General features: G+C 48.4%; 1 protein-coding gene across 1 annotated transcript; it reads left to right on the forward strand.

The window, feature by feature from the left end:
* LOC140403608 (stromal cell-derived factor 1-like) lies at positions 1 to 26,571 on the forward strand. Its single transcript, XM_072491714.1, has 4 exons — positions 1 to 296; positions 8,757 to 8,874; positions 17,990 to 18,067; positions 24,220 to 26,571. The coding sequence occupies exons 1-4, from the start codon at positions 230 to 232 to the stop codon at positions 24,233 to 24,235; spliced, it is 279 nt and encodes a 92-aa protein (XP_072347815.1). The 5' UTR covers positions 1 to 229; the 3' UTR covers positions 24,236 to 26,571.
* Positions 26,572 to 26,846: the final 275 nt, after the last annotated feature.

Below are 26,846 nucleotides of genomic sequence, written 5' to 3' on the forward strand. Positions count from 1 at the left end.
CATTGGGGCTGAGCCTAGTCCAGTTATTGGGAAAGAAGTGCAAATGTAATCACCTTGCCACTTTTTGATAAACTACCATCCTGGGTATTCCCTCTCCATCCAATAAAAAGTTGGGATGGGGGTGGATTCTTTCCAACTGCAGAGCTACATTTAGGCTGGAAATAATTTGAAATTGCGATATCTCAATCAGTGGAGGCTGTGCAGTACAAAGCTCTCCAAACCAGCCAACATGAGTGTGAAAAGTTGGGTGTTCCTCGCCCTTCTGGTAGGGGTAACCTGCATCAACTTCTCCTGGGGTAAGTGGCCATTACTTACTTAATTGCTGATATGCAGATGACGACGGGAGAACCCGATTTTTAGTATTCCAGACACATCGCTGCACTATCGTCTTTGGAGTGTGAATTGAAAATTGTGCTTTGTGTGAAAAGGAACAGATTGTGAGAAGCAAATGTATAATATCAAAGTAACGCCAACACAAAAGGTTGAGAAAGAAAGCTGGTCGTTGTAAAAATTGTTTTCAGTCATAGAATTTTCTTGTGCGCATCCAGATTTCGTTCTGGTTGCAGTGAAGGCATTTTCTAAAAAGAAAAACCTGGAAACTTCTACGCTGCATCTCGGTTCCCTCACCTGTCTTTAATGGCACCGACAGTGAATGAGGAACAGATATATTTTGCATCCACATTTAGAGAATGTTTAATACTTTTTCAATCGTTATTGATCTCGAAGCAACTTCCAGCTCAGTCTTTGAATAACATGTTAAATTACTTTGGCACCTCTTGTTGCACTTTGAAAGTTTAAACACAAACTGTTCAATTAGTTTTTTTAAAAAAAACTATGCTTTACTAATGACCTGGCTTTTGGAATGACTGGATTTGTCTGTCTATCTGCATTGCTGTTCTCACTTTTAATGAAAGGATTTGTGTTTTCTGAGGAGGTGGTTCACTATTTCCAGCCGGATGACCTTCAGAACAGTGTGTTGCTCAAGTGTATTTTAGTGACACATCTCTGCTGTGACGATGAAGATGCCAGGGGTGCAGGTACTGTCTCGCAAGTGAAAGGATTGTCATGAGCGGGAGAGAATCTACTTTGAGTGGCAATGGTACTTGCCACCTGAATGAAGGGGAACACTCCATCCCCGAGGGTCATTGCTGTGGGCAGCACGGTAGCATTGTGGATAGCACAATTGCTTCACAGCTCCAGGGTCCCAGGTTCGATTCCCGGCTTGGGTCACTGTCTGTGCGGAGTCTGCACATCCTCCCCGAGTGTGCGTGGGTTTCCTCCGGGTGCTCCGGTTTCCTCCGGGTGCTCCGGTTTCCTCCCACAGTCCAAAGATGTGCAGGTTAGGTGGATTGGCCATGATAAATTGCCCTTAGTGACCAAAAAGGTTAGGAGGTGTTATTGGGCTACGGGGATAGGGTGGAAGTGAGGGCTTAGGTGGGTCAGTGCAGACTCGATGGGCCAAATGGCCTCCTTCTGCACTGTATGTTCTATGTTCTAATCAATTTCTTTAAGTGTCATCCAGTTTTAAAATATGCAGTGAGGACAAACTTGGGGTAAAGGTGGTGTGAAACCATTTAGCTGTCGCCAAGTTTCCTTGCAGAATAAAATTTTAAATGCGGAAGATGTTTTGTCAGCAGAGGAAACCTGGTGATGCCCAGTGAGATGCATTTCTTTTGGCAAATTGGTGATTTAATGGCGCTTTCCGTAATGCTGTAAGGAAGGGGAGGGGGAGGGAGGGGGGTGGGGGGGGGGGGGGGGGGTGAAAGCATCTCATTAACATTAGATGGGTAATTTCCTGGATCCACAATGCTTATCCAGCCCAAATTTTAAATATCTAATGACAGCGAGCAAGGCAGCTTGCCGCACAGACTCTTAAAATTACCCAATACAGCTTGTGCTGCATTTGCTTAAAGACGAGGTCAACGTTATATCACCTCAAGCTTCCTTGGGCAAGTTGACAGTGCAGTAAATTTCCGAAGCGGCTTTTAACATCGATTCTGGCACGGTGCAGGGAGGGGAGTCTCCTTGTGTGAAATGTGTCACTGCCCCTCGATGTATCGGTCGTTCTTGCAGGCTGCAGTTTTGAGAACGTTTACAGTCTCTGAATAAACGGAGCACGGCGGTGTAACTGGCCACCTGGATTTTCGAACTCGTGCCTAAATTACCCGGATGTCTCACGATATCTGCAGCCAGTTCCGCCCACTGTGTGGCTCTGCTTGTTTGCTCTCAAAATCTATTCTGTTTGCTCTTCTCTTCATCTTCCCCTTCATGGAAAAATTATAGAGTTGACCTGCTCTTTCCTCCACCGTGGAATAACGGAGTATAACAAACTAACTCCTGTTTGGAACATCGAAGTGTTTAGTCGGCGAGTTCTCCGTGCATCGGTCTGTAATTGATGCTGGCTATGAGCAGATGGAGTGCACGGGGTGTGATGGATCACCAGGGCTCGGTGAATATCAGATAATGGCCTGGTTTGGAGCTGGCATCCATGGAATACGATGGAATCATAGAATACCTGCAGTGCAGAAGGAGGCCATTCGGCCCATTGGGTCTGCACCGACCCTCTGAAAGAGCGCCCTACCCAGGCATACTTCCCATCCCATTCCCGTAGCCCCACCTAACCTTTGGACACTTAAGGGGCAATTTAGCACGGTCTATCCACCTAACCTGCACATCTTTGGACGGTGGGAGGAAACCGGAGCACCCGGGGGAAACCCACTCTGACACGGGGAGAACGTGCAGACTCCGCACAGACAGTGACCCAAGGTCGGAATTGAACCCGGGTCCCTGGTGCTGTGAGGCAGCAGTGCTATCCACTGTGCCACCTGCTGACTTTTATCCATTTGAGTCAGTGACCTGAAAATCGGGATTTTCCTGTGAAAAGAGGTTAAGTAGGTTTTGCCCATGCTCATTAGCGTGTAGAAGAATGAGAGGAGATCTTCTTGAGAAATATAGAATTCTCAGGGGGCTTGACAGGGTCGATGCTGAGACAGAGATGAGGAGGAATTTCTTCCCTCAGAGGGGAGTGAATCTGTGAAATTCTTTACCACAGAGAGCTGTAGAAGCTGGGTCGTTAAGTATGTTCAAGGCTGATATCGGCAGATTTTTAATCAGTGATGGAATAGAGGGTAATGGGGATAAGGCAGGGAAGTGGAATTGATGATTATCGTATAAGATCAGTCATTATCTAATTGAATGGCGGAACAGACTCGATGGGCCGAATGGCCTCCTTCTGCTCCTATGTCTTATGATCCTATGGATGGGTTCTATTTACAGGCACGGATTCCAATCTGTTGGATTTTCCCAGAACCACAGGCCTCAGGTGATTGCGAGTTCCTGGGCACAGAATCAGGAAAACGTCCTCCTTTATTTTCACAGCGGAATTCCCACTGACGGTAACTCCTGTGGGATTTGCAGCATTGTCATGACTGGGGGATAATGCTGTTCTCTTTCGCAGTATTTTAATGGTTTTGTTCTGTCAGCTGACCAAAATGAGTTCTTTAAAGACTAGCCCGACTCCCCAGTTGCCATACCTTTACGGTATTTATTATATGCTGTTTTGCATTTAGTGTGACACCCGCAACTCAAAAATCTAGCCACAGGAACCAGGTAAAATCCTGAGGCTTGCACGGGATAAAGGACAAAACTTGACTTCCTCCGTCACTGCAAATAGGCTTAAAGTTGAAAAGTATTTAAGACCCGAAGACAGCGGGTTTGCAAGGAAAGTCCCGCCCATTGCTGCAGAAGGAGGCCATTCTGTCCATCGAATCTTCTCTGCCATTCAACGAGGTCATGACGGATCTGATGTAATGACCCTCAGCTCCACTTTATGGCACACGAAGGTTCTCCGCTCCCGCCCTCCAGAATTGGGAATCCCAATCGGGTGCAGAATCCAGCTTCGGCCCAAAAATGGGATCGGTGGTGGGCAGCAAACCCGTTCCTAATTTCTGGACCTGCCCCCTCAACCACAGCGGGCTTCCCGTCCCTTACTGATGGGAACGTGCAAACAGCTCAGGCGCTTTCATCCGAATGCGATTAATGGGCTAGAAGCCCAAATATCCATCCCCCTCCCCTCCCTGTAATTCTCCGACCCCCCCCCCCCCCCCCCCCCCCCCACCCACCCAGCAGGAACCCCACCGGGTGGGCTCTGGTGCGAGTAAGGACACGCGCTGTCCTGGCGCGATGGAGCACGAGGGAGATCAAGCCGGTTAGTTCATTGCACATTTGCCCCTCTGCCACTACTAGGCTTCAAAGGGAGGGCTCCTCCAAGGGTCCTGGGTGTAGGGTGGGCTCACGTTGGGCGTTGACCTCAGGACCCTTCCCTGGGATAGACTGCCCCTCCTAGCGCTAGGCAACCTGGAGATCTCAGGCAACCCTCGATTCAAAATGAAGTGTTAAAACGTTGAAGTGGCCTTCTCACTCTGAACTACTGGAGAAGATCAGGAGCCAATCTATACAATAATGAAAGTGATAACCATTTAGTCTATTTTGATGTGTCGCAGTTGGAATGCACTTTGCCAGTTCCAAGTACCAGGTACTGACTAACGTAACAAATGTAATTCTCAAAAGCTTGCTTTAAGGGGCTGGTTTAGCACAATTGGGCTAAATAGCTGGCTTGTAATGCAGAACAAGGCCAGCAGCGCGGGTTCAATTCCCGTACCAGCCTCTCCGAACAGGCGCCGGAATGTGGCGACTAGGGGGCTTTTCACACTAATTTCATTGAAGCCGACTTGTGACAATAAGTGATTATTAATAATATTTTTATTAAGATTCTGTCAATGCTTACGGATGAAAGCGTCCTTTCTAAGGTGGGATATGAGTGTAAGGGCATTCTGTGCACCTGTTTTCAGAGCACTAATGCTTCCTTACATCAGATCCCTGATATTTTCGCCACTGCTTTACTTCATCCAACTGGGAATGGTCCAAACCCGCTGGAAACAATCAACTTTCAAGTTTTCACGAAGAAAGATTGTGTTGAAGAATAGGTGGCCAGCCACTCGATCAGCATGTGATTCATCCCTCAGGATCTCAGGTTCAATCTGTGCTGAGCAATTTGACCTTCACGAGGATGGTGGGTTGGGCTGCGGAGGGAATAAACAGTCTTTAGTATCTGCTCCTGATCGCCGTCCAGAGAAAAAGAAACATGTGTGAGACAGATCAGACGATGACAAGATTGGATTGAACTGTGAGTCTCTCGGCCAATGAAGAATGCTGACACATCTTACTGAACTTAAACACCAATAACAAGGCTACAGGGAGGGGAGCGACACATGCTGAATTGTTCCAGGCATGATTCTGTAACAACAGAATGAGGCTCCTTCTTTAAACGTTTTTAAGAAAAAGATAGATACCTTTCTAAAGAATAAAGGGATTCGGGGATATGGTGTACGGGCCGGAGAGTGGAGCTGAGTCCACAAAGATCAGCCATGATCTCATTAAATGGCGGAGCAGGCTTGAGGGGCCAGATGGCCAACTCCTGTTCCTAATTCTTATGTTCTTAACACCTACTGTCCATGTCAATCCTGCCACTTACTTAATCGTTTAAGCTCCAGAAAAGTTTTTATTTTATGCTCTATCCTGAGAGAGGTACTAAAATCTTACCAAAGAACATTGGGATTTCAAAAATCTTCAAAATTTCTCTTTATCATATTCAAACTTAAAAAAAGGAGAGAAGTCACTCTTCGGAACATCGCGGATCGCATTTGCAACCCAGATGTCCTGCTAACTTGCCAAGGATGTGTGTGGCTTGAGGAGACTGAGAGATTTATAATTTTAGAGTTTTTCAGCCGTTTGTCATGGAAGCTATATAAATGCGTAACATTAATTCTTCGCAGTCTGTCTTGAGACAGATTTTCATAAGAGGACCATCGAAGGCCGGTGGAGCCTGCGGGAATATCTAAAGGTTGGTCAGTTTGTGTCCATGATCTTCGATTAATGATCTGGCAAAGAAGATCAAACAGTGAGGGAGATGATGTATAAACGGTTAACAGTTGGTACATTGCATTTGCCTTTTTATGTATTTTTTCATGTCGCATTGAAATGAAATGTTTACTGCTTTAAGTTGGACCTCTAAAAAGGGACATTGATAAATTAGGGTTTGATTTTACTCACTGGGATCCTTTCCAAGGGAGTATGCTACAACTGCCAGAAAACATACAAACCAAACTCTTAAAACAATCACTATAGGCTGACCTCCAATGTTATTTAAGCTTGGATCATGATTGATAATGAGCAGTGCTTCAGAGCTGTATGGCATGCAATGGGAAATTCAGCTACAAAAAGTCTTTGAACACAGATGTTTGAATTCCAATTGTTGGGGTGAGCTTTGTCTTTCAGTAATTATAACATGCCTTCCCCCTTCATCAGGATCTATTGTTCAAAGGCATCAAAGTAACATCCAGCTTTCAGTTTCCACGGCCCATTCTCGACATACCCCAAATGTTCAGCTTCGGTTGGAGATGTTGACGAATTGACAAAGCTCTTTCCAACAGGTTTAGCTGATTTACCAAATCTCAGTCAACACAGCAAATCACCAACAAGACATTGTTAGATTTGAAGTCGAACTGACAGCATTTCCAAGGTAGCACGTCGATTAGAACATAGGACATAGAACATACAGTGCAGAAGGAGGCCATTCGGCCTATCGAGTCTGCACCAGCCCACTTAAGCCCTCACTTCCACCCTATCCCCGTAACCCAATAACCCCATCTCACCTGTTTGGTCACTAAGGACAATTTAGAATGGCCAATCCACCTAACCTGCACGTCTTTGTACTGTGGGAGGAAGCCGGAGCACCCGGAGGAAACCCACGCACACACAGGCAGAACGTGCAAACTCTGCACAGACAGTGACCCAGCAGGGAATCGAACCTGGGACCCTGGCACTGTGAAGATACAGTGCTATCCACTTGTGCTGCCCATTAGGATTAGGACTGTGCAAATGCGTCACCCTTTTCTGGGAGAAGATGAGGACTTGAAATGAGGTTGATTCATTCACAGGTTATTTCCATTAAATACGACCCATCTACGGGGCACATAGTCAGTGTTAATGTAAGTTTCGCCACAGTCAGAGGACCATAGGCTGCTCTCCTCTTTGAGAGCTGACTGGTGGTGGTTTAACCTGAGGGTCGCCGCACTTCAGGCGAGGGGCAAGGTTGCGAAGGTTCATGATAACTTCGGCCGGTACGGGAATGGAACCCGCGCTGGTGGCATCACTCCGCATCACGAACCAACCTTCCAGCCAACTGAGCTAACCAACCCCTCTTCCTGCTCAGCACAGAATGAGATTGTCACTGTACAGCAACTGTGAGCAAGGACAGCGAGCATTGCTCTCTTCTCTCAGATCAGTCTCCTCCCATCTCAGCTGGTCACTGATGTCTTCAGTGGCACCTTCCAAATCCCTGACCTCTACCATTAAGAGGGGCAAGGGAACATGTGCCCCTCCAAGTCATTCACCATTCTGATTTGGAACCATATCGCCATTCCTATGCCGTTGTCGTGAAAATCTCAGACCTTCCTTCCGAACAGTACTTTAGGTGTAGCTGCACCATTTGGATTGTGATACAAAAAAGTCGTTCACCACCTCTTCTAAAACACAATTAGGAATGGGCAATAAATTCTTTATTAGTATCACAAGTAGGCTTACATTAACACTGCAATGAAGTTACTGTGAAAAGCCCCGAGTCGCCACACTCCGGCGCCTGTTCGGGTACACGAGGGAGAATTCAGAATGTCCAATTCACCTAACAAGCACGTTTTCCGGGACTTGTGGGAGGAAACCGCAGAACCCGGAGGGAACCCACGTAGACACGGGGAGAACGTGCAGACTCCACACAGACAGCGACCCAACCCGGGAATCGAACCCGGGTTCCTGGCGCTGTGAAGCAACAGTGCTAACTGCTGTGCCACCATGATATATTACTTCCTTTAAAGTTTTCACAGCAATTAGTAATGTAATCCAGTCATTTTATTTGTTAGTTATTGTAAACAATGTAAGTGCACACAATATTATTATATATTTCTTCCTTTAAAAAGACATCCTTTGTTGAAGAAAATGTGAAGTTTGGAAACTTTAAATATCCAGTTTATTATTGTCGATTTAGCTTCATACCCAAAAAAGGTGGTGTAAATAAAACTAATCCTAAACTTGACTTAGTTGGATATTCTGGTTGTAAGGAATGTTGTAGCCTTATTCCTTGGGCGGCATGGGAGCACAGTGGTTAGCACTGATGCTTCACAGCTCCAGGGTGCCAGGTTCGATTCTGGCTTGGGTCACTGTCTGTGCAGAGTCTGCACGTTCTCTCCGTGTCTGCGTGGGTTTCCTCCGGGTGCTCCGCTTTCCTCCCATAGTCCAAAGTTCTGCCGGTTAGGTGGATTGGCTGTGCTAAATTGCCCCTTAGTGTCCAAAAAGAAAGGGTTAGGTGGGATTACTGGGTTACGGAAATCGGGTGGAAGTGTGGGCTCAAGTAGGGTGCTCTTTGCAAGGGCCAGTGCAGACTCGATGGGCCGAATGGCCTCCTTCTGCACTGTAAATTCTATGATTCTGAGTCGCAACAACTAACACAGCCTTTTTGATACAGTGCGGCAAGTCTGTCTATGAAAGGAATGCTTTGGACCCCAGTTGTGAGCGACAGGAGTACAATTTACAATAGATGCAAGGGAAAGATTTCTGTAGCAGTGTTGCACATGCCGGTTTGCCTTCAACAGTGTTTATTTTTCTTTCTTTCTCTCGCTACCTCTCGTTTCCCGCCTCGCCAGGAAAACCATTGTCAATAATTAACAGATGCAAGTGCCGAGGTGGCACCACTCGACTGAGCCCCAACAGCATTCAAAAACTGATGGTCCTTCCGATTCCAAACTGCCCCCTCCAAATCATGTAAGTCCCATGGATGCATTGATTCAAATATTTTATATTTATCTTTATTGCACCTGTCACTTAAATTAACAAAAATGTTATGTTCAATCTTTTCCTCACTCGTTCAGTCCTGAAGACATTAACTCCTTGTTGGTCCAATGGAGTCACTTGATGGCGAGCTGATTGCAGACGATATCACCACTGACCCAGTCCTCACATAGGTGTTCACATGTACACTGTCTGTCGGGTTTTCCAGCTCCGGGCCACCTGACTGACCAGCGCAGGAATGTTGGGGTGAAATGTAATGCTCCCACTTCACATTGTCTTGGGTTGAGTCATTGGAAGACTCTCGTGGTCAGGTAAATGGATCACTGCCCTGTGCTGAGCTGGCCTCTTTCGCCCGAGGCTTAGTACTCCTGGGTTAAAGATCAAAGAGAAATTAGCCAGGGCAGATTTAAGGTAAGGGAGCAGGAGCTTTAGAGGGGATTGAAAGAAAAACCAGAGGGTGGTGGGAATCTGGAACTCGCTGCCTTAAAGGGTGGTAGAGGGTGGGAACCGTCACAATGTTTAAGAAGAATTTCGATGAGCACTTGAAATGCTTCAGGATACAAGGCTATAGACCAAGTGCTGGGAAATGGGGTTAGAATAGAGAGGGACTTGGTGGCCGGCACAGACACGATGGGCGAAGGGTCTCTTTCTATGCTGTCAAATTCTAGGGGCGTCATTCTCCGCCGGCGGGAGTCTCCGTTTTGCCGGCGCCCGGGGGTTTCCCGACGGCGTGGGGCTGCCCCACAATGGGAAACCCCATTGACCGGCAGGTGTTACGGAGACTCCCGCCGGCCGGTCGGGGCAGAAATGTGGCGGGGCGGGTAGGAGAATTTCACCCCAGAACTCCATGGGCGAGATTCTCCACTCCCGGGACGCCGGTCCGACGCCCTCCCGCGATTCTCCCAAGCGGCGGGAACGGCCCGGTCGAGTTCCGCGGGCCGCAGGCCGGAGAATCGCCGGAGACACCCAAAATGGCGATTCTCCGGCACCCCCGCTATTCTCAGGCCCGGATGGGCCGAGCGGCCAGGCCAAAACGGCGGGCTCCCCCCGGCGCCGTCCACACCTGGTCGCTGCCGTCGTGAACGGTGCATGAACGCTGGGGGGGGGCGGCCTGCGGGGGGGGGGGGCGAGGGGGGATCCTGCACCGGGGAGTACCTCAAATGTGGGGTGGCCCGCGATCGGTGCCCACCGATCGTCGGGCCGTCCTCTCTGAAGGAGGACCTCCTTCCTTCCGCGGCCCCGCAAGATCCGTCCGCCATCTTCTTGCGGGGCGGACTTAAAGAGGACGGCAACCACGCATGCGCGGGTGACGCCCGTTATGCGGCGCCGGCCGCGTCATCTATGCGCCGCCGCCGTTACGCGGGCGACAAGGCCTGGCGCGTGTAGATGACGCGGCCCCGATCCTGGCCCATTGTCAGGGCCTGAATCGGTCGGGATCGGGGCCGTTTTGCGCCGTCGTGAACCTCGACGGCGTTCACGACGGCGCGGCCACTTCAGCGCGGGAGTGGAGAATCCCGCCCATGGGGTGGAATTCTCCCATAATGAAGTGACAAATAGTCATTTTGGGCGGGAAAATTTGTACAAATCGTGCCGGTTGTTCTGCCACGATTCCCATCACCATCTTCCCACACTTGTCCAATTGTTTGGAGCTAGGGATGATTTGTGCCGAAAATATGATGTGTGGGACCCGAAGATGCTGGCAGGGTTGGATGGCCAGAGATTGGGGCATCCTTTAAAAATAACCCTACAGCGCCAGCCCTCTTTCTCACCAGCAAAGGCCTCCCCTTCTTCTCGCTGGCAAAAAGCCTCCCTCCCCCAATTGCTGTATCAGGCCACTCTTCCAATTCAGTGACACTCCATTCTGGAGGGCGTCAAAGGCCCCTCACCTTTAATAATCTTTATTGTCGGGCAGCACGGTGGCGCAGTGGATAGCATTGCTGCCTCACGACTTCCAGATCCCAGGTTCAATCCCGGCTCTAGGTCACTGTTCTTTTGGAGGACACCCGCATCAGTAACCCTCAGGCGCTCTTTGAGGAAGCGACGGTCGCCTGTCTGCTTCACCTCACCTCCCTCCCGATCCAGTTCCACCTGCCACACACTCGAGGCAGAGCGTCAAAAGGCGGAGGAGGCCTCATCGTCGCGGGAGCGATGCCGATGAATCGGACCGAAGGTTGGGGTGGGGAGGGTTGTTGCAACCCTCACAAGGCCCACAGAGTATGGTCGATTGATCTCCCTGTCAGGGTTTTGCGAAGTATGAGTTCCCGTATTGAGCGGGACTGGAGTTCCCGATGGTCCCGGGAATGGGACGATAGTGTTGTGCATCACGGCTGTGGCTTCTTTTCTGGTCAAGAATAAGCCTTTGTTTTGCACAGCCTGGCCTCCACGGGAGGTATTACATCCAGCAAAAACCAACAGAAAAGGGCAGAGAACTGGATGGTGCAGCGGGGAGGGCGGTGTTCTCCAGTCCCCTAGCCCCCTGTTTCTTGGCGGCGCGCCGATCGCTGGTGGCGAGATTCGCTACTCCCGCCGCTTGTGAATGGGATTTCCAATTGTAGCCACCCCATAACGCCGGGAAACCCACGGGCTGGGGTGTGCTGCCAGCACGCTCAGAGAATCCCAACGGCTGGAGAATTCAGGCCAACATCTTTTCAATTTTGATTTGATTTACAGGTGTACCGAGGTACAGTGAAAAGTATTGTTCTGTGTACAGTCCAGACAGATCATTCCATACTTGGAAAACATAGGACATACGACAGATACACAATGTAAATACTTAGACACAGGCATCGGGTGGAGCATATGGAGTGTAGCACTACTCAGTAGAGAAGATGTGTGGAGAGATCAGATCAGTCCATAAGAGGGTCATTCAGGAGTCTGGCAACAGCGGGGAAGAAGCTGTTTTTGAATCGTAAAGTACCATTTGTAATTCCTTTTTGGTGTTCAGCATTGATAGGTGTTGAAAAAATGTTCAGTCTGCTTGGACTCTCAAAGCTCTGGAGGAATGGTTTATGCAGACTTTTCTACTGATGGTGAATTTAGGATGCAGCCAATTTGGCTCCAGCTGTGAGACTGCTGGGCACTGGCCACACACATGAGGCACCCGGGAATGTAGCGCACGGAGCTGAAAATGGGATGGAATTCCGCCAGCACCATAATAGCTCGGTCCAAATTGAGACAGATCATTAAAGAATATGTTTTAACACTCAGGGAGCTTTCTGTTAGAGTGCTTCACAGCCTAGTGCCAAAACCTCCGAGGCTCTCTTCCTGTGATTGGCAGGTGATAGGAGTCAACGCCATTGCTGCCATGATGTACCATGGGATAGACAGTACTCATAGAATTTACAGTGCAGAAGGAGGCCATTCGGCCCATCGAGTCTGCACCGGCTCTTGGAAAGAGCACCCTACCCAAGCCCACACCTCCACCTTATCCCCATAACCCAGTAACCCCACTCAACACTAAAGGCAATTTTGGACACTAAGGGCAATTTAGCATGGCCAATCCACCTAACCTGCACGACTTTGGACTGTGAGAGGAAACTGGAGCACCCGGAGGAAACCCACGCACACACGGGGAGAACGTGCAGACTCCGCACAGTCAGTGACCCAAGCCGGGAATCGAACCTGGGACCCTGGAGCTGTGAAGCAATTGTGCTAACCACTATGCTACTGTGCTGCCCACACCTCCAAACCTCAGCCGCCCACACCCTAACTTGCACCAAGTCCTATTCACCACTGTGTTCACTGACATAGTGGTTAGCACTGCTGCCTCACGGCGCTGAGGACCCAGGTTTGATCCAGGCCTCGGGTCACTGTGCTTGTGCAGTTTGCACATTCTCCCCATGTCTGCGTGGGTCTTGCCCCCACAACCCAAAGATGTGCAAGGTAGGCGGATTGGCCACGCTAAATTGCCCCTTAATTGGGGGAAAAAAAAGAACTGGGAATTTAAAATGTTAAAAAGAAATCTTCATCCTGGTTTTCAAATCTTTCCAAATCACCTCATCCTACCTTCGTTATCTCCTCCAGCCCTTCCACCCTCCCTGAGATCTCAGCATTCCTCCAATTCCGTTCCTGGTTACAATTCCCAATTTTAATTGCACCATTGCCGATGGTGCCTAACCCCTGGAACTCTGTCCCAAAGCTTCTCCGTGTCTCGACCTCCCACTTTTCCCGAAAGCTGCTCCGTAAATCCCACCTCTTTGAACATGCTTTTGGTTACCCTCTGTTATCCCTCATGTGACTCAGTGTTAAATTATGTTTGTTGACATTCCAATGAGACACCTTAGAATGCTTTACTACACTAATAATAATAATAATCTTTATTAGTGTCACGAGTAGGCTTACCTTAACACAGCAATGAAGTTACTGTGAAAAGCCCCCAGTTGCCACATTCCGACGCCTGTTCCTGTACACTGACGGACAATTCAGAATTTCCAATTCACCTAACCTCCACATCTTTGGACTGTGGGAGGAAACCGGAGCACCCGGAGGAAACCCACGCAGACACGAGGAGAACGTGCATACTCTGCACAGACAGTGACCCAAGCCTGGAATTGACCCCGGGTCCCTGGTACTGTGAAGCAACAGTGCTAACCACTGTGCCGCCCTAAAGACTCCGCATGAATTGTTGAGGGACGCTAAGAGAATGGCTAAATGAAAGTAGCTGTAGTAAAAGGAGGATGGGAACAGAGAGAGGCCTAAATACTCATGCGTCACGATGAGCTCAAACGAAGAGCCAGTTTGTGCAAAGCTGACAAGGGGAATAAAGCTGTTGTTGTCCTGGACAGTGCAAAGCAGGAGGTTCCACAGGGGGAAACCAGCCGGCTATACATCCCTCCAAGAGGTGCTCCATCAAAATACGATCGGTCTACGAGGAATGAAGTCCATGGCGATAGATGGATCAAATGAAAGAGAACAATAACATCCCATAATTTTTAGTTTTAGGTTATGACTTTCTCTGCATTTCTCGACTCCAGGGGCTTGGAAAAGATACAAGGCAAATTGAACGGAGAGAACCAGGGGCGAAATTCTTCCCAAACGGCGTGATGTCCGCCGACTGGCGCCCAAAACGGCGCCAATCAGACGGGCATCACGCCGCCCCAAAGGTGCGGAATGCTCCGCATCTTTGGGGGCCGAGCCCCAACATTGAGGGGCCAGGCCGGCGCCGGAGGGATTTCCCTCCCGCCAGCTGGCGGAAACGGCCTTTATTGCCCCGCCAGCTGGTGCGGAAATGACATGTCGGGGCGGCGCATGCACGGGAGCGTCAGCGGCCGCTGACAGTTTCCCGCGCATGCACAGTGGAGAGGTGGGCCCCGATCGCGGGCCAGGCCACCGTGGGGGCACCCCCCGGGGTCAGATCGCCCCGCGCCCCCCCCAGGACCCCGGAACCTGCCCACGCCGCCTTGTCCTACCGGTAAATAGGTACTCTAATTTACGCCGGCGGGACAGGCAATTTATCGGCGGGACTTCGGCCCATCCGGGCCGGATACTCGTGCGGGGGGGCCCGCCAACCGGCGCGGCCCGATTCCCGCCCCCGCCGAATATCCGGTACCGGAGACTTCGGCAACCGGCGGGGGCGGGATTCACGGCGGCCAACGGCCATTCTCCCACCCGCTGGGGGGTCGGAGAATGACGGCCCAGGTCCTTGAAAGGCAGCTCAGATATTTAGATATGTAAAAAACTATAAGCAAAGACAGAATAATAGATTGTTGGTATTTTTTGGGTACTCAGATGCTGACATGTGGAAATCCGGCACCTTGCACCACACTCACAGTGAGCCGCTTAAAAATCCACATAGGTTGAGGCCGGAATGCTCTTGACTTTTAATGGAATTCCCAGGGGAAATTTGTGGGTACCAACCCCGTTTGGGCCACCGATGGCGTGCTGTGCCCCAATCTTACGGGAAAATGGTCAGTCATGTGTTAGGGAAAGGACCTTGGTGCAATTTACCACTGCCCTCTGATTTAGTCTGTCCCATCAGCAACTTCATTTGGCTCCCCGATACTAAGACTTAAAAATAGAACCCCCCTTCCCCCCATGCAATGGAACCCACCCCCATAGAACACCCCTTTCCACAGAACACCCACCCAAGCAACACAATACCCACCCCTTCGCCGCCCCCCCCCCCCCGGGGCAGTGACAGCCTGGAAGTGCCAATCTGTGCTAATGGGCAGTGCCCTCTACCCCCTCTGACCATCCCCCCAGGGCTATACTGTCCTCCGCCCCACCCTTGCTCCAGAGGGATCCCCTCAACTGCCTCATGCCTGGGCAAGCCTGTTGGTAACCTTGCCGACATGATGTCACGTCAGCAAGTTTAGTGAGGGGGGTTCATTTGGCAAGGGGGCCGCTAATAATGTGGAAATTCATTAAAATGAGGCTCACGCCCTTTGTGGGCATGATCCCGCCAGCGAGCGGCGGGGAAATCAGGTAATTCGATAGCTCCAGCGAGAATCTCACTTCCTGATTTTCACAAGATTTGCCGCCCTCGCCACAAATCCCGCGGGCGGCATTTGCGGGATCAAGATTCCGCCCTATTATATTTTCCAGAAAATTCAGGGTCAATATATTTCACTTCAAATTACTTACTCTTTGAAGTGTAACGACCATTATCTACACTGATCCACAGCTGCACTAATCATTGCTGAAAAGAGCGACTGCCAATCAGAGTTGACCTGAAAAACAACCAGGTTTCTGTAGCATAAACTTGTGAATCTTTGAAATTGGGCACGCTTGTGTTTGTCCTGATGAGTGCAAGACGAAAAGCTTTGAAAACATGTCTCTTTTTATCAATATGCAAGTTCTGTAATACGACTACACTAATCCCGTACCATTCCTCAATGGACTTATTTGAATGAAAGGCAAGAGCTTTGTCAGAACCAATTCCACGAAGTACAACCACGCCCTTGGCTTCATGAACAATAAACCTCACACTGTGTCAACTGATGAATCAACGAAGGATGCCCTTTTGTGTGGATCAGCTGATCCGGGAGATGATGAGATCATGGGCAGATTGAAAACCAACCTGCAGTGCCAATAACTGGAGGAGGATAGTTGGGAAAACCAGGTTGTCAGGAGCGGCAACAGGGACGGTCAGCCTTCAGCCAACTTCCTGAACTTGGGCAGCTCAGACAACTGCCACGGGAATGTGCTCAACTTTCTGCTTTGCTCCGTCAGGAATTTCTGCTTCCATTCCACGGAGCGCAGGATCAGCGATGAGGCTGTCATCTGGAAATACTTATCCTATCCTGCCTCCCAATTGGTTGGCACTAGGAACACCTTTGTTTAGCTAGATGTCTGAGTGGATTGTTTATTTGGGTTGATGGCGAGGGTGTTGACTTTGTTGCTTATTTATTGTTGTGGGTGAATGCCAAATTGGAAGCTATCCTCACTTCTGTTCATAGTCTATTAGGGAATGTTAGAGGTTTGTTTATAATACACTTAATTTCATTGCACTGCTGTACAATAAGGACTAGGGTTTAAATCAGTGAAAAACATGTTTCACTCCACTAGTTTACCGAATCAGTTATCCTATACATTCATGTCCATTTAGCTTCATTGCTGTAACCAATGAGATTCAAAATGCCCAATGTAAAGATTTAGAAATCATGCTTAACTATCCTTTTGTGCTTTCACAAAGAATGATTTGTAAAATTTCCACAATTTTGATAACGAAGCAAAGGTGGCACGGCAGCACAGTGGTTAGCACTGCTGCCTCACAGCACCAGGAACCCGGGTTCAATTCTGGCCTTGGGTGGCTGTCTGTGTACTGTGTTTGTACTTTCTCCCCGAGTCTCCGTAGGTTTCCTCCGGGTGCTCCAGTTTCCTCCCACAAGTCCAAAGATGTGCAGATGAGGTGGGGTTACGGGGATAAAGCGGAGGGTGAGTGGACCTAGGTGGGCGGCTCTTTCGGAGGGTCGGTGCAGAGAAGTGTCTCATTGGCTGTGGAGAAGTCAGGGATATCTTGAGGTTGTTAAAGATAACCCAAAGGGAATGCAGCTATTTTTTTTGCATGAACAATGAATATTGTTGAGGGCGGATGAGCTGGGAGGGGAGTGGGGAGGGGGGGGGCGGGGGGGGGGGGGGGGTGTTCACTGTTTTTTGGGGCGTGAAGAAGGAGTTGAAGGGGGTGAGCACTGTCGGGAGGGGTGGGTGGAAGCTGTGCAGTGTTCTGAGTAACACGGACATTTAGCAACTCTGCTTGTCAATCATCTGAAAATCGACGCTGAGGGGCATGTGTCCAGCTCATGATGAAATACGGGGCATGGCTCTGCTGTAAGGGACACTTCGCCAGAGCACCCGGAGAAAACCCACGCAGAGACAGGGAGAATGTGCAAACTCCACATAGACGGTCACCCGAGGCCGGAATTGAACCCGTGTCCCTGGACCGTGAGGCAGCAGTGCCAACCATTGTGCCACCATACTTGTTGCTGAATTCAAACCGAGGGGGGAGCCTATTGCTCAAATGTGAAAAGGAAAGTAAATCAAAGTCAGCAGTGGGTGCTCCTATTCCACAGCTGACCAGAAGATCTGGGTCAACATGTTCACAAGTAACTCATAGTACAGAACAGTCTCAATAGTCCTCAGCTGTCCCAATCCTCACATGTTTACATGTATGTTCCCATTGAGAGGTTGTGGCATCGATGGGTTATAGTAGGAGCAAGATGTTAGTGAAATTAGAATCATCTGCAATCCTTTCCTCAATATTTTCCATGCAGCGTGAGTTACAACATGAGTCATGTCATTTCCATTCTCTGCCTCAACGTTGCTGTTCTGAAGCTAGTCCTGTTGATTCCCTGATCGAGCTACGGAACTGAAAAACCTCCGCGGGCTAAAACAAAGCCAAGCTGATGGGAGTTTCCCAACAGCTCCGCCCATTCGTCCTTGAAATTCTCTCTTGGGTGCCACTTGGGATTCCCTCTAGCATTGTTGGCAAAGTAGATACGAACGAATGGGGGGAATTCCTCCCTGCAAGTCCGGGGAGCGTGCAGATACACATCCTCCCTTGTCTCTGAGATTCAATGGGGGATCTATCAGTGACTTACCTCCTCTCCTGTGTTAAGCTTCTAACCCACTTTGTTCTTTCATTTGACAGAGCCACTTTGAAGATCAACGGTGACCAGGTCTGCATTCACCCCAGAACAAGATGGCTCCGTTTTAGAAATAAACACCAGTAAGGACACAAAACCAGGCGGTTTCCTTCAAATCATTTACAACTGCATTGCCTCTCATGTCAATAATGTGATTGAGTGCATTAATAAGAAGCTGTTGCATTTATCAAATGGAATGACCATTTATGATATATTTAAAGTTATGCATTTCCTGTAAGCATAACACTTACTTCCTGTTACATTGGGTGGGATTTTCTAGTCCCGACCACCTCCGAGGTCAACAAACCTTTCAATGGTCCGTCAAAGTATCTGTCCCGCCAAGATTTAGGCCACCATTGCTGTCACTGTTAATAGTTAATAGTTAATTCTGCGGCAAGAAATTTGTTTCTGGGCATTTTGTTTTCCAGCGGAGGCAATAATCATAGAATTTACAGTGCAGAAGGAGGCCATTTGGCCCATCGAGCCTGCACCAGCTCTTGGAAAGAGCACCCTGGTGCAAATAAGACAAAGAAGAGAGTTTCAACATTGTCGTTGCAATCTTCATCTTAATCCGCAGGGACAAACCCCCTCCCCCTCTCCTTTGTAAAATCATTGCCATGTGGAAAGATCAGGAATGATGGCAATCCTCCCATTTTGGTTCAAGACTTGCTTTGGATTACGGCCCTCAATGGAACATTTGAGGTTCTACTCTCGTCTGCACGATGGGTGGAGTTCAGCAATTATTCGGGGAACAGATTTCCATGTAACAATAGGACACCACAAATCTGAGAAAGCAAATGAATTTACAGCCCGCTGCTTACTGTTGCCTATAATTAACTTAAGAACATACAAGGGGCTGGTTTAGCACACTGGGCTAAATCGCTGGCTTTTAAAGCAGACCAAGGCAGGCCAGCAGCATGGTTCGATTCCCGTACCAGCCTCCCCGAACAGGCGCTGGAATGTGGCGACTAGGGGCTTCTCATTGAAGCCTACTTGAGACAATAAGCGATTTTCATTTCATTGTAGGGGCTGGACAAGGTTACAGAGATAGGGGGGGCTACAGGAGGTTACACAGATAGGGATGAATCCGCCCACAATGTTTTAGGGGCAGCACGGTAGCATGGTGGTTAGCACAATTGCTTCACAGCTCCAGGGTCCCAGGTTCGATTCCCGACTTGGGTCACTGTCTGTGCGGAGTCTGCACGTTCTCCCCGTGTCTGCGTGGGTTTCCTCCGGGTGCTCCGGTTTCCTCCCACAGTCCATAGATGTGCAGATTAGGTGGATTGGCCATGCTAAACTACCCTTAGTATCTAAAATTGCCCTTAGTGTTGGGTGGGGTTACTGGGTTATGGGGATAGGGTGGAGGTGTGGGCTTGGGTAGGGTGCTCTTTCCAGGAGCTGGTGCAGACTCGATGGGCCGAATGGCCTCCTTCTGCACTGTAAATTCTATGATGAAAAAAAAAATAGGAGCGGGAGTAGGCCGTTTGGCCTTTTGAGCCTGCTCCGCCATTCAGATAGATTGTGGGTGATCTTATTGAGGTCTCAACTCCACTTTCCCACCTGTCTCTCAAAACTCTTGACACTCAGCCTTGAGTACATTCACAGGCCCAGCCTTCATTGCTCTCTGTGTTAGAGCCTGCCACAGATTAATGACTCTCTGACAGAAGAAATTCCTTTTCATCTAATTCTTAAATGGGAGGCTCCTTATTTCAAAATGGTGTCTCTAGTATTAGGTGCCCCCATGGGGGAAATATGTTCCCAGCATCACCCCTTGGAATCAGTATTACGGGGATAAATGTGACGTTATCCACTTTGGTAGCAAAAACAGAGAGGCAGCTTATTATCTGAATAGCTATAGACTGAGAGAGGGGAAGGTGCCACGAGACCTTGGTGTCCTCGTACACCAGTCGCTGAAGGTAAGCATGCAGGTACAGCAGGCGGTAAAGAAGGCAAATGGTACGTTGGCCCTCATTGCGAGCCGATTAGAATACAGGACAGGGATGTCTTGCTGCAATTATACAGGGCCTTGGTGAGACCATCTGGAATACTGTGTGCAGTTTTGGTCTCCTTGTCTGAGGAAGGATGTTCTTGTTCTAGAGGGAGTGCAGCAAACGTTTACCAGACTGGTTCCTGGGTTGGCAGGGCTGATGTATGAGGAGATATTGAGTCGGTTGGGATTATATTCGCTGGAGTTCACAAGAATGAGGGGGGGACCTCATGGAAACCTATAAGATTTTAACAGGACTAGACAGGAACAGGGTGGATGCAGGCAAGATGTTCCTGATGGCAAGGGAGTACAGAACCAGCGCTCGGGGTAAACCATTCAAGGCAGAGATGATGGTGCTAACTTTCTCCTTGGTTCAATTGCTCTGTTTTATTACCTTTGCTCTCGAGTCGCCAGGTATCTTTATGATACCGCCACGAGGTTCAAGTTCGAGTAATGATCAATAACTCAATACACCGATTAGTAAGATTTAAATCAAAGCACATTTATTATACACAGTAATCGCTACTCATGCACAAATTCTACGTCTAAGCTACTTCTACAATTAACAGGCCTATACTTAACTTCGGACTGGCCCACCAGGTCAGGGGAACAAATGGCCTTTCGTTCGGGTTCTGAGTCTGCGGGATTCGAAGTTGGTACGGATTGGTAGTTAGGAGCGCCTATCTCGTAGCGAGCGTTGAATTAAGACTTACTGGCTTTTGGCGATCACTGCACAGGTCACGGTCAATGTTGGTTCGTGTTGCTGGGTGACCCGGGCAGGACGCAGGGGTGAAGAGAGCGTGAAGAGAGAGCGATTTGAACTTGGGGCTCAATTCTTATAGTCCCCAGGGGCTTCCCGCCTTTCGGGGCGGACCCTGTACCTGGTCCCAAGTGATTGGACTTTGTCCCAATCGCTTGGTTCGATTTTCGCCAATGTTGGAGCGGTTCCCTGATCGATGGGCGGTCTTGAGCTGCTCGTTCACCTCCTTTGTGTTGGCTCCTGCTGGCGCCGAAGAGTCTGGCTTTGCTTTGTGTGTCCAAAATGTTACTTATTGTTCCCGGGGATTGCTAATCAGTATGCAGATGGCTGTTACTTTGTTATGCTGATGGTCGCTGGTATCGATGTTATCTGGCCTTTGCAGAGGTAAATACACAGCAAACCTGCAGCTGCTGGTTTCTGTCTATGTTGGCTGACTTTCCCATCAGCCTTTGCCGTTCGCCATTTTAAATCGGGAGTTGGCCAATTTAGGTGGCTACAATGAGGAAACATTTCTTCACCCAGAGAATGGTAGCCTATGGAATTCGCTATCATAGAAAGCAGTTGAGGCCATGTTTTCAAGAAGGAGTTAGATAAAGCAATTGGGGCTAAAAGGATCAAAGGATTGGGGGGGGGGGGGAAGTGGGAACAGGTTACTGAATTGGATGATCGGCCATGATCATAATGAATGATGAAGCAGGCTCAATTGTGTTATGTTATTGGTAGTAACATAAGCTGCCACTTGATGTAGGCTCTGCTGAAAGATGCTCCAGACTCGGCGATAGTGTAACGTATTTATTGAACGATTAACAATTCTTCTAAATGAGTTCGACACTCTGCTAATCTGCCTCTATAGTAACTCAGTCTATTCCGCTAACTATACATGCTTGCTCTTGACCACGTGCCAGGGTGTGATGTTGCTGTTCATCAACCCTGGTCTCTGACGGTGGAAGAGGCAGAGCCTGCGTGCCTTGTCCTTTTTATATAGGTCGTGTAGTGCCCCCTTGCGGTAATGCCACCGCTGGGTGTCCTGATTACCCATTGGTTGAGTCCTTTTCTAATGACCCATTGGTTGCGTGTCTGCATATCATGACATCTCTGGTGCTCCCTCTAGTGGTTACTTAGTTGTAGTGTAGTTACATTAACCCCTTGTGTAGGTACAGTGATGCATATCACTACAGGCTCGAAGAGTCGAACGGCCTCCCCCTGCTCCTATTTTTTATGTTTTTATGAAGCTTATATGTTTCAATAAGATCACCTCTTATTCTTCCAAACTCCAGTGGGTATAGTCCCAACCTGCTCAATCTTTACAGCCCCTTCATCCCGGAAATTAGTTGAATGAAGCTTCTCTGAACTGCGTCCACAGCAAATATATTTCTCCTTAACTAAGAGACCATGTGTACCCAGTACTCTAGATGTGGTGTCACTCACACCCTGTCCAGTTCAAGATTCCCCTACTTTTGTCCTCCATTTCCCTTGCAATAAAGTACATTTGAGGCCAATATAATCAAGCAGAAAGACTTTAAGGCAACGGACAACCATGTTTTCATCTTAGAATGCTAAGGGAATCTGAATTTATCAAATTTTGCAAATTTGCAATGTTTTGGAAAATGAATGTAGTTCAAATTAGTAGATTTCTGAAAGGCAGAGGAGTCAAGGGTTATGGGAGTCTGAAGGGAATAAAGGAACATCCATTTGAGACCACAACCAGATCAGCCTTGGTTTTATTGAATGGTGGAGCAGACTTGAAGGGCTGAATGGCCCACTCCAGCTCCAAAGTCCAATGTCCCTGGTATTTGATGGGTCACCGCAAGTACAATGTAAATATAGGGCTGTATCTTTTGGAACCCCCCATCTCTGGGCTGTATTTCTCGTGGAGAGGGGCAACCGATGGCTAATCTACTGTCTTTCCACCCACCCCAATCTGTTCCCATTAAATCCCCTGAAATTGGTGGCCATCCTGGCCAACAAACTCCTTCGCCCCCCAACTCCCCAAGGCTTCTGATCCCTTTATGCCCAAACCCAGGACTTAACAGGATCCGGGCACCATGCCTACTTGCAGTCCCAGCAGCGTCCACTCTGAGTTCTGGCGCTGCTGAGAAGGCAGGCACCTCGTCTCACTTTCACTCATGTTTCGCTGCAGCTGTGAGTCAACTACGCCTGACATTACATCATATTTTACAACATGTGATAATTAGTGAGCCATGCATTAGGTTCTTTTTAGCTCCATGAAGTATTACTCTACCTCATTTTAGAGATATTTTATACATTGGTCTATATGGGAAGCTATTCGCCTGTATTTCCTCCCTCCACCCCCTGCTAATATCTGGCTGGGGCTTCCTGCTGGAATTAACCAGTGATATTCAATGTGTCAGTTGGATGGACAAATTGAAAGAGTACTCAAATGGCAGAGATTTGCCACTTAATTACTTATTTGGGCCTTGGTGCCTGGTGTGGTTGTGGCAATGGAGGAAGTGGTTTAAATTTAATACACATCGGCACCCAATTCCGTTTCGCCAGTGGCCTAGCATTCTCCGAGGCTTGACGCAGTGACCCCTGGACTGAGGTCAGGAGTTCACCATTGCAGCATCGGCGCTGAGGGTGCAGCCCAATTCTGGCTGAAGGGGAAGGCCCAAGGCTGGTGCCTCAGTTTGTTATTTTTAGTGTCAACGGCACACTCTGCGGGATTCTCCGTCGGCGGGATCCTCTGCTTCGCTGGCAGCGCACCCACGCCCGCGGATTTTCCGAAGGCCTGGGTTGGCCACATTGGGAAAACCCATTGGCCGGCTGCCGGAGCGGAGAATCCCGCCCACTTTTTTCCTTCTGGGGAAAATGGTCGGGGAACTGGTGGAAGAATTCCTGTGCTGATAACCAGCCCGTTGAACCGCGTATGTTGTAAAAAATTCAGCGTTGCTGGCTGTGCGCGCAATTATTGCCCATCCCTAATTACCCGCGAGGGGGTAGTTAAGAGCTAATCACATGCCCGTGGGTTTGGAGTCACATGTAGGCAAGGTCGGGCAAGGGCAGCAGATTTCCTTCCCTAAAGAAAGTCAGTGAATTGGATGGGTTTTTACAACAATCGACCAATCGTTTCATGGCTTTTAATTTCTCCATCTGCCGTTGTGGGATTCAAACCTGGAGCATTACTCTGGGTCTCTCGATTGCTCGTCCAGCGACTACACCACTGCCTCCCTCTAGCTTCTCCCATGGCCAAGAAGTCCTGGCATTGGACTCAAATCCAGATCCTCTGGTCCAGAGATAGGGACATTCTCACTGCGCCACAAGACCGTCTTACTGCCTCGCTATAGGTGTCACTTTTCTACATAGATACGTCCAGAGTTCCGCTGTTTAAATTATGCCGAAGAGAACCTAATTAACAATCTAAACGGGAGAGCTAAAGTTAATACTGCTTGAGGCATCTTCGTCCCAATAATCATAAGCAAACATGACACACAAGGCTGTAGTTCATGAAACTCTCCATTACTTTTCAGGAAATCCATGGTGTGAAGGCAACAGGCATGTGCTGATCGTGCGTGCGGATGAGGCGAAAGAAAAATGTGACACCCTTATGTATTCCACGCAGACTGCCATCGCGCACAGAATATTACCCAGTTGTTACGTAGTGATATAGTTTACAAGCTGAATGTTTATAGCAATACATTATGACTTATGCTTTAAGGTTCACCGTGGCAACCGCCTTTATTAGCCTTTCATCTATGTCACGCCAACCTTATGTCTGAACCTTTGAAAAGAAACATATGAAGCTAAGCATGTACTTCACAATTGGAGGCAGTGTTTCAATCCTGTGGGGTTCAAAAGCTACCAATGTGACACTGCAACTTGCTGCTGTTACCTATTAATATACATGGGTCTGACTGCACATCAGCTGCAATAACACAATCCAACTTTACGTGCAAAATGAACACCTTCAACTTCATATAATCTCAATGATGCACTTATTGCATAACAGGCTGAGATTACATGGACCTCCCTCTCCCCCCACCCCAGTCCTGACCGTGACTCCGGTGGGAATCTGTTGCCAGTGCGGCTGCATTGCCTGGAGAGGCGTTGGACTCCCACCAGGCTCTCACCTGGAGACTAGCGGGATTCAAGTTTAATTCGCAAGGGACACAGGTTACCAGCACACGGGCTGACATTTGCAGAGCCCTGCATTCGCGCCAATGGGCAAAGAACTTGCAGGCACTTGCAATGCTGCAGAGTGGCGATGCGGCATGAGCAGGGTCTGCAACCTAAATGCCACAGCAGCAGAGAATTGAGATTCAGTGAGAAGCTAAATGCATCATTTAGGCGAGGCCTTGGCGCCAAAGGGGATATGATGTAACAATCCCAGTGGACAAGGCAAGGAAACCTTGCCGGAAAAATAAACATAACAGCAGTCCCATAAAACATTAATAACAGTTGGAAATGTTTTGGGTGAGAAGGCAATCTCTTGGCGTTTTGGTCTGCTTCTCTCAAAATATAAACACAATGGCCCCCCCACCCCCCCACGTGCTTTAATACATGCAACAAAAAAGATTCAAGCTTTGCTACTTCCAATTTGGAAATTTTGTATTTAGAATTGTCCATGCCCCTCAGAACCTCTCTCAAAGTGTTCATTTGAAGTTGCCAGCAGTCAGAAAATAAGATAAGAGCACAAAAGGTACGAAGGGCATACTCAGCGGCCCTGTGCGCTGTTAATTCCCGACCCCGTCTCCCTGTTTACAGTGAAGTAAAAGTTCCCGCCACAATAATCGGAGGCGGTCAAGATGTTCGTGTGAAAACCCTGGCCCACATCGCGCCGCCCCCCCCGCCCCCCCCCCCCCCCCCCCCCCCCCCCCCCCACCCCACCCCACAGCAGTCCGAATGACGCGGCTGTGGGCAAAAATGGGCTTTGCAATCGCGTTGACTGCAATTCAATTTATTGCGTGCAAGGTGTGCTTGGCGGCACCCCAGAGAACCGTGCTGAGATGCTTCCTATAAATGCGAGTCCTGTGGAAAACCCTTCCGGAAGATTTTTGAGTGAAGAATACCAAATGCAAAGCGTTCCCTTTGGAAAAATATGCAAGAGAAAGGAAGCATTTGACACATTTAAAAAATATATACATTAAAGATCATATACTCGCACGTTACTGACAATAACATGTATGCTGCATTTATTATTAATATAGATTTGATCATATTAAACTGTATCAATGGCCGGGGTTGGGCTGGGTGGGTGGTGGGGAAGGTAGATTTATATAGTGAAACTTCAAACAGGATGGACTGATTTAAAGACTGAATTAATTTCAGAAACTGATCTATAGGGCCCTAGGGAACAAATGTATTCTATAAGTCAGTCATTATAAGCATAAATCAGCACAATGGTAACCGATTCCTTTCCCTTTACCTAATGATCTATATCAGCTATTGATTTTGTCCTTGAATATCCAACATTGTTACCATACTTGCAAAATATTTGGAAAACAATCGGTAATTGCGAACTCTGATGCCTTTCTGTCTGACGGCATTCTTGAGTCAGGAGTGCTCATTGTAACACAATACAATGCCATTTTTATACGGTTCCCTCTAACTCTTTCTAAATTTACAAAGCCTTTGTGGCGGTTCCCAGGAGGAGTCCAGGTTGCTTTGTTTGTGGCCTCTGCCTGATTTCCTGCCCCCCGAACCCACCACTGTTGCAAAGGAAAGTTAAAGAGAATTAATTCAAATCAAGGTTGCTTAAAAAGGTGGAAAGAGAGGCAGTTGGCACAAGAAAGTGTTTCTGTTCAACTTAACGGGACATGCTTGTACAATTTGTGAGCACTGATTTGCATTACTGGACAAAAATAAAAGCATTTTGAACTTAATGTTTGCCTATTCATTGAGCGTGTTAATGGCTGCGAGGTAGAAATGACGCTTGGAGAAGTTATCAAATTGCTCTGTTATTTTATAAGATAGAGGAGCAAGATTCGGGAGTTTGGCCCATCGAGTCTGCTCCACCATTCGATCATGGCTGATCTCATCCTGGCCTTAACTCCACCGTCCTGCCCGTTCTCCGTAACCCTTCAACCCATTACCAATTTTGGCAAAGGCTTTAATTTAATTCAAATTGGCAGTTTATATGCTTGTGTTAAAACAGTGA

The sequence above is a fragment of the Scyliorhinus torazame genome, chromosome 28, assembly GCF_047496885.1.
Source record: "Scyliorhinus torazame isolate Kashiwa2021f chromosome 28, sScyTor2.1, whole genome shotgun sequence".
NCBI classification, from domain to species: Eukaryota; Metazoa; Chordata; class Chondrichthyes; order Carcharhiniformes; family Scyliorhinidae; genus Scyliorhinus; species Scyliorhinus torazame.

What these genes read in the sequence shown, in the direction of transcription:
- LOC140403608 (XM_072491714.1), top strand. Translation starts at nt 230, where the DNA reads ATGAGTGTGAAAAGTTGGGTGTTCCTCGCCCTTCTGGTAGGGGTAACC. An exon ending in CTGCATCAACTTCTCCTGGG is followed by an intron (nt 297 to 8,756) that starts GTAAGTGGCCAT and finishes CCGCCTCGCCAG; the next exon opens with GAAAACCATTGTCAATAATT. An exon ending in AACTGCCCCCTCCAAATCAT is followed by an intron (nt 8,875 to 17,989) that starts GTAAGTCCCATG and finishes TTCATTTGACAG; the next exon opens with AGCCACTTTGAAGATCAACG.